Source organism: Quercus robur, chromosome 1 (assembly GCF_932294415.1).
Source record: "Quercus robur chromosome 1, dhQueRobu3.1, whole genome shotgun sequence".
Taxonomy (NCBI): domain Eukaryota; kingdom Viridiplantae; phylum Streptophyta; class Magnoliopsida; order Fagales; family Fagaceae; genus Quercus; species Quercus robur.
In genome coordinates, this window is record NC_065534.1 from 38,571,482 (window position 1) to 38,585,897 (window position 14,416).

Genomic DNA, 14,416 nt, shown 5'->3' on the forward strand with positions numbered 1-14,416 from the left:
TTCACCATAATTGATTCTAGATAGTGCCACTCCACTTTATCATAAGCCTTGCTTACATTCACTTGGTAGAATTATAGTGTGTAAGACAATTTTTATTATACATTATATTAGTCAATAATCTGTGCAATATAATGCTCAAGAAAATTTAATAGATATTATATTAGTTACTAATATAATATGCACAATTCAGGGAAAAGTTCAACAAAATATGGTATTCTCTTTCATTTATAAATTTTTTTTCTGAAAAAGGAATTTGATAATTATGATAGTTATTTATTAGGATTGTCTTTATTTATGAAACTAATTATTTCATAATTTAAAGAAAATTTAATGTAGCAAGATTCATATTAATGGTATAAACATAAAAAGTAGAATAATGATGTTAAAAAATATTAGCTTTCAAAAGATTATGTGACAACATTAGAAGAAGTGAACAAAAAGACAAAGTATTTCATTTTATAAAATATACTTGTTGGCAACCAGTACAATGTAAGAAAAAGTTCAACAAAATATGATAGTTTCTTTCTTTTCAAAAAAATAAAATGATAGTTACTAAATATTAAATTTGATAATTATGATAGTTATTAATATGCGTTTATTATAATTGTGTCTATATATGGAACTATATTTTCTAACTTTAAAATAAATATGATGTGTCATGATTCTAATAGAAGATGTAAATATCGGAGGTCTTTTTTTTTTTTTTATATAATTTTTTTGAGAGGGAGAATATCAAATTTTAAATACAACAAAAAAAATTAATCTAAAATTTTCTATTTTTTATGTTAATGATGTGTCACTAATTACATTTATTACTAAGTCCGTTTGTAAAAACTTTTTAAAAAAAAAATTAATAGTAAAATTGATATGTAGTTCCCTTATCATTTTCCTTAGAAAAATAACATAGAAAATATGGCTTTTCAAAGGCTTACGTGGTTTCAGTAGAAAAAGTAAACACAAATTTAGACTTTCATTTTCCATAAATTATGTGAATGATTTTGAAATGAGCTTAGCTGGTATTATTTTTCTTTGAATGTTTGGTGAAAATAATTAAATTACTAATTATTATATATACAGTTGCTACTTGACATAAAGTGTATTAATTACATCTTATAATTGATTATTATATACACAATTTTTATCTAAGTAAATTTGGTAGTACCTTTTGCATTATCACATGAAATAATTTTTTACGTTTCGATAGGTTTTAGTCAGAATTTATATGAAAATATGTTAGTTTTAGTTAATAGTGACTTATATATTGAAGGTGGGAATTAAAATGATGAAAAAAGTTCATAGTTTTCATTAAAAAAAAATTTAAATTAAGATTTATTTTGAAACTATCGGTCCAAACTATATAAGAATTAGGTAATTTACTAAAATTTTTAACAAAGTATAACTACTTAAAATAACTATATAATATATGTTTTTATTTATTTGTAATTTTGAGACCCAAAAAGCTTAGCATATGAAGTATTTGGATAGGAAATAAGATATATATATATATATATATATGTATGTATATATGTATATATATTTCTATCTGCATGTTGTAAATAATTTATTACACATTTGTTTTGAATTAAGACTAGAATTGTCCTTGTAATTTGGTTGGGGGACACTAAGGAGAAATTATTTACCCCTATACAAAGATAATGGTAATTTAGCTATTTGTTTAGATTCTAATTAATATCACAATAAATTGATGCGAGTGATGACATAAGTTCCTAAATAATAAATAATAAAGTCCTCTGCATAGTTTAGGAATAATTCTTAAATACTCTCAAAGTATAAAGAATTGTTCTCTTTCATCTCATATTCATGGTGGGTTTTACCATGAATGTGAGAGGGAAGAGCACCATTTTTCCGTGCTCCGGAAGTATCTAAAGAATTTTCCATGGTTTAGATTTTATCACAAATAATACATGTAAGACCTACATCATTAACTTTAAACAATTTTTTATACTCTGATTTATAATAATACTCATCACATGACACTCAAAAATTATGAAATTAACTAGTAATGTAATTTGGAATGGAATTAGAATCTAATCTTTCGAAGGTCCAAGCATGAACCCCTTTTTTTTCTTTTCTTTTTTGCAATCCAGGTTTAGAATGATATATATTAAAATTTCAGACTAAATTAATATAGAAAAAACAAAATGAGCATATATTCATTGTTAACATATTATAAACAAAAAATATACAAAATAATTATTTTTCAAAACATTTCAAATCAAACATCTATTAAAACAAAACTTAAGGTTCTTTTATATCCCAAAAATCATTCATGATTGATAATAAATTAAATTTCACAATAATTTTCCTTTCAATATACAAATTAAAGAGTCCTTTAGAAGTTCATCTTCCTTTTTGTTGCAAAATTAAATTTTGATCATATTCATTTCTAAAAATTCTTGTTTCATAATTGCAGTAGGAGAGTAAACATAAGTACAACCACTCCATAAGTGTATTAGTAGGTTGTTAATTTTCTATTAATTCTTTACCAATCATTGGCATGATTAAAAGAAAATGAAAAAGAATAAAAAAAACACACATTTTTTCTTTGGATCTAATACCATCTCTATCAAAATTTGAGGGAAAAAACTAATATTAAATGTATTGAAGACAAGCCCACATGCATATCCAAGAGTAGGGGGCCATCTTAGAATAGAAATAAAAGAGTAACCTTATTTGAAGGTCCTTAATCCCTTATTTCTTGGTTTGCCTTAATTTTTAGGGGAGATTTATTTTATTTTATTCACTAAAGGATCATAATTAAATTTAAAAAAGAAAGATATTTTATAAAAAAAATTATGTTAAAGAGTCTTTTGTTTTTGTTTTTTTTTTTTTTTTTTTTTTTGAAAGACATTTTAAAAAAAGGTTAAAGAGTCTTTTTTAAAAAATAAATAAATAAAAGATATTTGATAAAAAAAAATTTATGTCCAAACGTAGACATGTCACGAGTCAACCAACCTTTTTTTTTTTTTTTTTTTTTTTTCTCTATGGGCCAATTGAATTCTAGAGAGAACAAATATTGCCACTAAAGTGTCAAGATATTTATATAACTTTATATTATAAAAATAAATAAATTTGGGGGATGCTCGATCGGGCATAGGAGCCATGAGCTCCCTGCTTGGTCCAAACGTAGACATGTCTCTGAGTGTAATGATTAGAAAACCTAAGAGCCCATTCTTGTTTTTTTTTTTTTTTTTTTTTTTCTTTGAATGCCTAAGAGCCCATTCTTCAAACGTCTTTTTTCATTTATTTCTCGTCATTCTCTTCAAAAACTAAACATCTACTTCAACAACACTATCTATCAAAATTTGAAAGACAGACTTAGTTTTTTAAGGACCTTAATTGACTATAAATTGTTTGAGAATTAACATCTCAGGGGGTTTTTTTGAGGAACTCATACATCATTTTAAGGCGCCGCTTTAAATTAATTACTACCTTTAACTTAAAAGTTTAAGCTAACAGATTTAGGCCTAATAGTTTTATATTCGTTAAAAGATTTAACCACTTAATTAATCGATTGCACCATAAATACTCCAGCACACATACTGATTTATTGATGAAAAACAATTCCAGAATACCAGAGTTCAAGTAAACCAACAAAATATCAGCAACATATCATTTTCTCTTTCATAAGCCTTAACAGACTCGTAAGAGAAAGAAAGACATCAAGATAATTATAAATTATCTCGGAAAATATCAGATAAACAAGCACAAGGGATACAAAAGGATAGGATAAACCCAGACATCATCTCTGGACAAACCAATAGCAGAAAGTTTACATGAAGTTGTAAGAAGGCCCTCCAACCCCAAATTTGTTCAGGTTCTGGTTCAGCATCTGCGGCACACCAGGTTCCATGAAATCATCATTGATCTCAAGTTGGTTCAAGCCCATATTCGCCAGTTGATGATTAGCTTCGAACATCTCTGGCAATTGCAGTTCTGGTTGATAAATCCTAAAGAACTTCATCAGCAATGCTCTTTCTTTCTTCAGATCCTCATATTCAGCTGCAGTAATTATTACATGGTTATTTAAGAAGGGGGTTGTCTATTTCATACAATGTCTTGTGTATGTTTATAAACTAAAAATGTGATTTAAAATCATGTTTTATTTTTAAAAACTCAAGTACAAGATTTATTTATTTTTTATTTATTTATTTATTTTTAATTAAGAATCTTTCATTCTTCAGTGTATGTGTGTGTCAGGGAGAGAGTGTGTGTGTATTTACCTTCTTTGAGCATGAGTTCACTGGAGAAGGCATCAAGTTTTTGCTTCATAGAATTGTTTTCTTCTCGTAGAAGTGAGTTTTGGCGATCACTATATGTAATCCTAGGGGAATTGATCGCTAATTCGGCCTGCACATATATATATAATTAAAAATTAAAAAAAAAAAAAAAAAGGAAATCCGAAGTTTCAAAATATTAATTAATTAATTGATCAATGTTAGAATGTAAGGAATTAACCATAGGCACACACACCCACACACAAGAGCATGAGTATGCTGAGATTCGCAAATCACCTGCAGAGCCTTCACTTCAGTTTCAAGTTGCAGAATATATTGAAGCTGTTTGAGTCGATATTTCTGCGAGTATTGCCTGCTTGCCAGAATTCTACGGGCCAAAAAATTAGAGAAAGACACTAAATTTAAATATCAGAGTGCGGCAAACATATACTTGCAAACATATAAAGATATACATATATATATATATATATATATATATATATTGTCTACGTGCTTAATGAAAATATATTATATAAAGGATACTTAAGATCAATCCGGACATTATAATGCCATTCACGTAAATATTCTTATATTAAAAAATATTTACTAAAATAGCATATCTATTTTATTATGTTTATTTGTTTAGATTTTATTATGTCTATTGTTATTATTATTTTTAATTATCTTGCTTACTTTTCGCTCAAAAAATATATAAAAATATTCCGCACTGTATTTTTTTTTTTTTTTTAATTAAGACTACATAGTAATCATTTTTGCATCTAAAATCCTAGAATAGATGCTATAATACTTCAAAATTTTATTACAAAACACTCATATTTATAAAAATAATAAATTATTATAGAAAGAATTTGAGCTTAACATTTTTGAAAGCTAACAATATATATTGTACTCTTTTCTCTCTAATTAAGATTTTACTTTTTATTTTTCTTTTGATCTATCCTTAATTTTCTTTGATAAAATTTTTGAAGCTTAAAAAACTTATAAAAAAAAAAAAAAAGAAAGAAAAAGAAATTAAGATCTCTCTATTTTCAATGGAACTAAATTTAAATATCGAGGCAGCAAAACCTGCTACTAACATAAATATGTTTCCATATACTCACAAACATACAAAGCTATACATATATTGTCTATGTGCTTAATGAAATAATATTATATAAATAATACTCAAGATCAATCCGAACATTTTATTACTACTCACATAAATATTCTTATTAAAAAACCTTTGTAAAGATAGCATATCTATTATATAAATAATACTTAAGATCAATCCGGACAATATAATACTACTCATGTAAATATTATCATATTAAAGAAGCCTTTACAATAGCAAATCAATTATATCATATTTATTTGTTTAGATTCTATAATATATACAAATAAGCCGCGTTGTATTAAATTTAAAAAAAAAAAAAAAAAAAAAAAAAAAAAAAAAAAGAAAGAGAAAGAAGAGGTTAAGACTACATAGTAACCATTTTTGCATCTACTGATCTACAACCCTAGAATAGATGTTATAATACCTCAAAATTTTGTTCCGATTCACTCATTTTACAAAAATAATAAATTATTATAGAAAGAATTTGAGCTTCGCATTTTTGAAAGCTAATAATATATATATATATATATATATATATTTGCTCTCCAATTAAAAATTTTTCATTTTATTTTTCTTTTGATCTATCCTAAATTTTCTTTGATAGATTTTTTGAAGCTTATAAAATTTAGAAAATAAGAAAGATCTTTCTATTTTCAATGGAACTAATCCGTAATCCATGCCATACAAAAAAAAAAAAAAAAAACGAAATATGATTTTTTTCCCCCCTCTATTTTACTTTTTGTCAAAATATGAAATTTAATAATTATTGTATATTCATAGGTAATTATGCTATTTTTTATTTTAATTGTGGAAAAAATCTAGTGGATGACTTAAATATAGAATATAATTCAAATTTAATTAAAAAATAAAATAAAATAATTATTTTATAGATCGTAGAAGAATCTATATAGCAGGTTGAGATGTGGAAAAGGGATTTATATAAAGAGGTGGACAAATTAATATACCTTCTCAGCCTCTTGGGGTCAACGTTGGATTCTGGTTCACGAGGACCTTGAGGGGCCTGCTGGTTCTCAGTTTTGGGCTCACTTGCAATAGCTGCAACTCCTTGGACAGAGCTACCACTTGCATTGTTGCAGGGCATACCAGAGCTAACATTTCCATGCGATGGTGGAAATGGAATAAAGGAGGTGTTGGAGCCATCATTCCCTTGAGTTGGTACTATCGAATTAAATCCCTCCATTTCTTCAACAACTTAATCACCTGCAAAGTGAATGAAACAACAAAAGTCTAATATGAATCTACAAATACAATACAGTAAAAGTGTAACCATAAAATAAAATAAAATAAAAAATTAAAAAAAAAAAAAAGCCTTTTCACTCTCTAATCTCTATTCATACTTACGCTAAACAAAAAGGACGAAATGATTTAATGCAGAAAAAGGTGAGAATGCCTCACCTTTTATAGATGCTTGGGTAGGAAAAAGGTGACTGTAACCGGTTATTCAGTCTCTGAGACCTATTAATTCGAAGAACATATACATGGCACTGTACGGTTGGCACCATTTTTGGAATGGACTGCCTCCCAATAAAAAACCCAAATTACCCATGTTTATATGTCCTAGATTACGTTGAACTTTGAGCACATATGTCATTTAGATATTTACATCATTACGTTAATATTCTAGTTTGGGTATCCATTCTGGCATAATTTAGGTTTATATCATCCTTTAATTATCTTAGAGCCTATCTTGTAAGAGGAGGTTTAAAGTGATTAAGAGGTTCCCACCTGTGTAAGAACTCAGCAGTTGTAATCTAGAGTGATGTGCATATGCCAGTAAGCTTCCTCTGAAAGCCTATAATGAGATTTTCAAAAACATGAAACCCTACTAAATTTGGTTTGTAGTGCTGATACTAAATATGGTAAAACTATGAATTTCTAATAGCCAAATAAATCTAGGGACACAACATTTTCCATAACTTGCTGAAATGACAAGTTGTGAATAGTGAAAACCATATATAACAGTAAATCTTTTTTATTAAATTCATAATGTGACTAATGACTTAGCTAGAATTCGGCTCGATGGGGAGGGGCAAAATTTACCTATGACATTCACATTTAATTTCATGCATGCGGATTTATACATATAGTATTCAAAACTAATTTGAAAAATAATAATTCATTTATGTGAATACAAAGCAATATTTGAATGTAAAAAAAAAAAAAAAAAAAAAAAAAAAAAAAAATCCACAATAAAATAATGTATTCATTATATTATATATATATATATATATATATATCTATTAGGGTTTCACATGAATATAAAATCCGGCTTTTGATTTTCTTATCGTCATAATTCTACTTATGGATGGAAAGATTTTTAGTTAGTAGATAGTCATTAAGTACAACTTACATAAAATTCTGTTATTTCAGTAAAACTATATTACCGGTCTATTTATTTAGCTTACAATGCATAGCAACTTATTTTTACATGAGAAGTGTTGCATCCTCAATACTTTAACAAAAAATCGTAAGTGACAAGTTGTTACTAGTTTTAATCTGAACTCATTACTGAAATTACTTTTTTGTTAATCGGTAACAGTAAATAACAACATGCCACTTAGGATTTATTATGAAAGAGTTGTGTACATTATATATATATATATATATATTATCTCTAACAAATACACAGTATTTTAAAACCTCACCTTTTATAAATACATCTATATTTTTATATAATTTATTTCTTAAACAAAATAGGTCAATTAAAATAATCTCTTCCAAACACACTTTATGAAAATTTTTGTACTTGAATCTTTAGAGCTAATTAACTCAAAAATAATATCGTAACTCTGGAACTTATTATGTAATTATTCCGTGTGTTTTGTTGCTTATATCTTATATGAAAGAGAATAATTATTACATATTGTATGATTTATTACATACAAATACTTCGAGCACGTCTGAATTCAATAAGCGGCACCTTTCGACACCAGGGACCCAGTCACCCTAGTAACAAAGTGCTACATATATGCAACAGCGTCTTCATTGGCCAAATTTGGGGTGTCTTATGAGTAATAAATGAAATAAACTGGCCAACAGCAAAAACACCACTTTTTTATAAAAATAATAAAAAGGTATAATTTCATTTTCTAAATTTACAATCAAACATGAATATTATACTAATTAATTAAGAACTTAACTAAACTTGTCAATACCTAAACCAATATGATATTAAATTAAGTAATTTTTTTATTTCAAAAATGAAATATCAAATCACCTTGCGCGCACTCTTGACGTGATAGTCACTCTATAAGTATAAAGTTTTTATGCACTGTGGGGAGGGGAAGGGGGACAAGGGCCGAGATTTAAGTTTCTAGGAAGAAGATTTACACACATATACACTTAAATTAGGTTAGAATAAAAATTTTATCTTTTATAAAATAAAATAAAAATAAAATATCAAAAGCATGTTTTAATTCAATAATCGGCACCTAATTAAAACTTTGGGGCTTATGTGTAAAGTTTTACTTCCACAAATTTTCCTCCTTTTCCCTTTTTTTATTTTTATTTTTTGGTCATGTGGAAGAAGACAATGTCAGATGTCAGCAAGAACCCGTGTATATGATCACCGTGCATGTGGAGGGTCAAGTAGATACTGATGTTGAGTAAATGGTTTGTAATTTATGGATTGACTCGTGAAAACCTCTCTCTCTCTCTCTCTCTCTCGTTTTGGTTAGATTAATAGATTATAGTAACTAGCGTTTAACCCGCGCAATGCGCGGGATCATTTTATAATTTAGGCTCACCTTTACATTACTCACACCATAAAACTCCTTTGATAGGTTTGACCTCTGTGTTGCATATAAGACATGCAAAAATAATACCCCATCTATTGTTAACATTAACAATCTTGGCTTTGCGTGTCACCAATTAATTTGATCTATCTGTGATAAAATTGTATATATGTTAAGATTATGCTATTCCTTTTTATTTATTTAACAGATTAACAGCATTCCTAATACTTGAACAACTTGGACTTCAAAAAAAGTAAAAAAGTAAGAGACCAAGCACAATAGATTAATAGGTTTTCTGATATTTAGTTTTCCAAAAGTTGGCGATTTCCTATAATGGTTTGCATTTTGATTTTCTCAACATCAAATATTTGCCTTGTTCATGGCCTTCAGTTGTTATTTGTTAATGGCTTTGAAATTAGAAGCTTTTTAATGTAGCACCTATAAAAATGCATACTCATAGCATTCTCAATTTTCATCAATCTTATTCCCAAAATAAGGCTGCACTGAACAGTATGGCACTCTAACAAAGACAAATGAATTACAATCTACAATTATAACTAAGTTCAAAATTAGAATCACATATATTACAAAACTTAAATTCATGTTGATATAAGAGTCTTAGGATGCTCAGATTACAAAACCATAGCCTAAATACAAAAAATTAAATCTCTCATAATCTGAAATAAAACAGAAAATTAAGTAAATAAGAAAAGGGTACGGAGAATAGAACTTGGTGCATAATTCTTAAGCATTTTTTATGCTTCCAAGTCTTCTATTTCAGCAACTATTTTTCTATGATGGAAGAAAGTTATCCATCCAGCCCTTTAGGAGGTCCTTTGGGCTTAATTTCCTTTGTGACTTTTGGAATGTCAATGTCAAAGTTGATGTAGAGCTTTGTTGCCCATGTGAATGACAATCGATAGTTACCTACAAATATTTTAAATAAATTAGGTATTAACATTTGTCATGTTTTCATTTAAAGTATATGAGAATAATATCTAATAATATTTAAAAGAAACACTCAGACGATCAAATAGTTAAACTTAGAGGTGAGAAAAACATAACTTTCATTTCACAAAAATGATATAACTCTCATGCTCAACACATATTGCAAAGATCAAAACCACATCTATATTTCATACCCAACTGACAAAACACAAAGTAGCAAGGCACAGATTAATTAAGTTTAAATATAACTTAAGAAACCAAAATGCTCTAAACCAACAATACTCAAACTAAAGCAATTAACAACATTAATGGATTAGGAAATCTAAATAAAAATCATAATACTCCGTTGTTTCATATTGAGTAGAAAAGAAAGGGAAAGCGTAACTTTTTTGGATGGACTTTTCACTCTGGGTTAATACCATTGCTGGAGAAGTGTGTGACTCCAATAGGAGTGGAGTTCTCTGTCTCTTCTTTTGTGGTTCTTGTTCCAAAAGACAAATACCTCTTTTTTTCATTTAGTAGCTATTGTGGTTCTTGATGTTTTAACTTTTAAGGGTAGAGGCAATTAAATGAAAGAATTGGAGAAATGAAGAGTTGTTTATTTGAGAAGGAGAAGAGCCGAAAAAGGAGAGAGAGAGAGAGAGACAGAGAGAGAGAGTTATTAATTTAAGAGATTAAAAGAATCAGACAAGGAATTTAGACAGATGACTCCAATTTCAGATTTGAATTGAATAATAAATTGACATATGCATTCAAATTTACATAAATAAACCCACACTCATACTCAAATTAATAACCAACCCCCCGTTCTCCTCCAAACAAATCACACAAACGATGCTTCAAAGGAAATTAATGACCAAAGCCTTAATTATATTTTGCATCCAAATTCAAAACCAAAGCCTTAATCATATGTTAGCAGCAAATTTGGAAATAAAATTTAAAACTTTAACTATAATATTTTGAAGTTAAGATGGTGGCTTGAAGTTTTAAAATAGGGTGACACTGGTTTGACAGTGGTAAATTTCCTTAGATCTCTCTCTCTCTCTCTCTCTCTCTCTCTCTCTCTCAAGGAATTTTAATGATCTTGATTAAACCCTATAATCAACACAATAAGAAATAGAGAAAGCAGAAAGGTAAAGGAAACATTAATAAAAGACATTTCAGTTAAACATTAAAGAAAACCACAAAATAAATTAGAAAACAAATAGAAAGCTAGAGGTTATATAGGCCAAAGGAAAGCATCCAGAGGATGAGCATAACACCATCAATTAACTATGCAATCAAAGTAACAGTATTTGAATAGGAAAAGCAATCGTGGGAAAACAATGAACTGGGAATCGCAAAAACTACTGGCAGACACAGTATTTGAAGAAGGGAAAAAAATATGTTATGGCCTTGAGTATATATTGTTGAAGAAAATTCAAATAAGATATATGTAAAGAAACATCTAGAAGAAGTCCTATATTCAAATAGAAAAAATAACAAAATAACTCACATTAGAAATGTGTAAAAGAATAATTACCTGTTTAGTGACAGATTGTTGTACAGAGAGAAGTGGCATCCAGCAGCATAGATGTGGTTGATAGCATAGTATGCAGATTGTAAAATTAATCACATAACAGCCCTGAACTGTTTCAATCCTAAAATCCAAAACAAACAAAAAAAACAAAAAAAAACAAAAAATTCTAACCCAAATACCTAAATCAATCAATCCAACCAAATATCAAAACATAAAGCATATTTAACACTCAATTAAAAAGAAAATTACTGGTGACTGTTCAAATAAAATGGAAACTATACCTGGTAGTACTGTTTTTACTCAAATTGCTTCGAAGGATTTGCCTTTTCACCTACAAACCTAGAAAAGAAAAGTTAAAGAAAAACCCTTTAATTTTTTTATTACACAGATTTGGAATAGAAATCAATCAATGACAAATGAAATTCACAATTGAATCCAAGAGAGAGTTAAATAAATAAACGCTGAATGGAACGATTGGAAACTCTTGGCCAGGAATGCTCATTCAAGAAGCGTAAAAGAAATTGAAAAGATCAAAAATACTCTGCTCTCTATGTGATTGAAAAATTCTTAACCGGTTCGTTATCTCAACTGAAGGCTTTTTTCTTCCTTTTCTTCTTTTAAAATATGGCAGCCATTGGCTAGAGAGACACAAAGACCTAAACTGAAACCAATCCAAACAAATATAAAAACACTTGATCAAATTTAATGCATAAACTGAAATAACCTAAATCGAAACCACTCCAAATAAAATATCAAATTATGATCATATTTAATGAACAAACTGAAAAATGAAGAGAGAAACTTATCAGTAGTGGTTCAGACATGATGATGGTGGGAGGATCGTCGTTAATGGGAAGTCTGCCTAATACTGACTTTGTTCTCTTCTTTTTTTTCTTTTTTTCTTTTTTTATTTATTTTTTATTTTTAGTAATAACCAATTAGTCAGTAACAAACGAAAAGAAAATTCATTTAGAAATAAATGCAATAGAAGATGGTTAATTGACAATCACAACTCCTTATCAATCCAACATGAGATCAAAACATGCATAACAGGAAAAAACAGTAATACACAAAGAAACAATAATTATAGCAGCAATTACATGACAAATTCCAACTTTTTTCACCATCCACCCGTTCTTTTATGCAGCCAAACTCTCTATATAAGGCCAATTTTTCAACAAATCCATTAGAAACAGATCAATATCAAGAAAATCATAAAATATGAATAATCCAAAGAGGAAATAAGCCAAAGAACCATATCAGGGAGGTACCAAAACTTTATCACAACAAAACTAAATAATTTTATTCCCCTCTAAATTAATTTTTAAAAAATCTAAGATTTCTGAATTGAAATTTATTTTCTTTCCCTCATTTTCTCAAAACCTAATAAACAAAATCCCCATCACAACCAATCAAAAACCATATCTAAAAACTCGAAACTTTTAATTTTCACACACTTTCTCAGTACCCAAACAGAAAACAAACACACACGGAGAGATAGAGAGAGCAATACCTTAGTACAATGTCGTCGTCTAGGGTTTGTTTTGGGTTTTCTTCTGTAGTAGTGGTAGGGTTGAAGTTGAGTTGGTCTGATGAATCGGTCACCGTTGTATGAGAGAATCAGAGATTGTGTGAGAATGGCACCTCTGATCGCTTACTTCTTTCTCATCTAAGTTTTGGATTTTGATCTTGGGGGAAGGATTTGGTTTTGATTTTTGGGTTTCTAAGAAGAGAGAGGAGTTACGGGTTTCTCTCCTTTCTCCTTGAAATGTGTCGCCATTGTTGGGATCTCTTGCTCTCGGTCTCACTGTGTGTTAGGGTCTTCGATGCACCTCACAGCTCTCTCCTTTCTCCGTGTACCACTCTCTCTTTCTTTTTTATTTTGTTTTAAGCGGTTAGTTTCTTTTTATACCCAGAGGCTCCAAACAATGTTTTAACATTGTGAAAGATTGTAATTTATCGCTTTTTAAATGGTAAACGTGGCAGCATTTGCAAGGGCCTTTTTTCCTAACGTGGCAACACCTCGTTAAAGGCTTTTGCTATTATATATAGTATTAGATTAGATTAGATTAGATTGGTTGTTTCCTATACGGTATGGTATGGTGGAAGAGAAAAGTAAAGAAATAACTAATAAGTTTTATGTTTTGGGAACACTTAAAAAAAAAAAAAATGCAGATTTTTCCTTCTTTTTTATATTTTAGTATGACTTATAAGTTTTTAAAATTACAATATATGGGATTTAACCTTGAAAATTTTTCTCACAATTTACCTCTTTTTTTTTTTTTTTTTTTTTTTTAATTAGTGCAATTCTAAAATAATTCCAAATCCTTTCATTGTTTTATATATAGAAAACAAAATTTTAGTTGGTGCAATTATTTCCACTTCCATTTAGTAGATATAAGGAGTTTAAGAAGTAAACAAGAACCATTTCCATAGGTATCTTGTAACCAAAAAACCAAAAAGACTTTAACATACAAGAATTGAAGGAAAGGTGACGTTGTAATCTAATCTGTACAAGGAATTTAAGAGAGGATAGAGTTACTCCTGCTGACTATTCTACGTTGGATCCATCGATGTTTGTTGGGCACAAAATTTTGGAAACAAGAATTGAAGTGCATTTAGATTGCTAAAGCAATATACATTTGTAAAACTATATATCTTTAACAAAATCTAGGACACAAAATTTTGGAAACAAGGATTGAAGTGCAATTAGATTGCTAAAGCAATACACATTTGTAAAACTATATATCTTTAACAGAATCTAGATGTTTATTGATAGATATTATAGATTTGAATCTATGACATCTTATTTACGATGAATTTTAAATCTTTTTTTTATCAA

The 14,416-nt window shown here is 28.4% G+C and overlaps 1 protein-coding gene and 1 long non-coding RNA gene across 4 annotated transcripts; both read right to left on the reverse strand.

Moving 5' to 3' along the window:
• Positions 1-3,793: 3,793 nt before the first annotated feature.
• On the reverse strand, positions 3,794-6,553 carry LOC126708160 (basic leucine zipper 34-like). The gene is made up of 4 exons (XM_050407989.1): positions 6,318-6,553; positions 4,536-4,626; positions 4,245-4,371; positions 3,794-4,023 (listed from the first exon to the last, which is right to left on the reverse strand). The coding sequence occupies exons 1-4, from the start codon at positions 6,551-6,553 to the stop codon at positions 3,794-3,796; spliced, it is 684 nt and encodes a 227-aa protein (XP_050263946.1).
• A 3,112-nt stretch (positions 6,554-9,665) lies between these two features.
• LOC126689248 (uncharacterized) lies at positions 9,666-13,523 on the reverse strand. Of its 3 annotated transcripts, XR_007644448.1 has the most exons (5): positions 13,088-13,523; positions 12,675-12,730; positions 11,856-11,913; positions 11,578-11,695; positions 9,666-10,034 (listed from the first exon to the last, which is right to left on the reverse strand). It is a non-coding gene; the product is annotated as an uncharacterized LOC126689248 (long non-coding RNA). The 3 variants fall into 3 exon arrangements; XR_007644452.1 differs by lacking the exon at positions 12,675-12,730; XR_007644449.1 differs by lacking the exon at positions 11,856-11,913.
• Between the last annotated feature and the right edge of the window lie 893 nt (positions 13,524-14,416).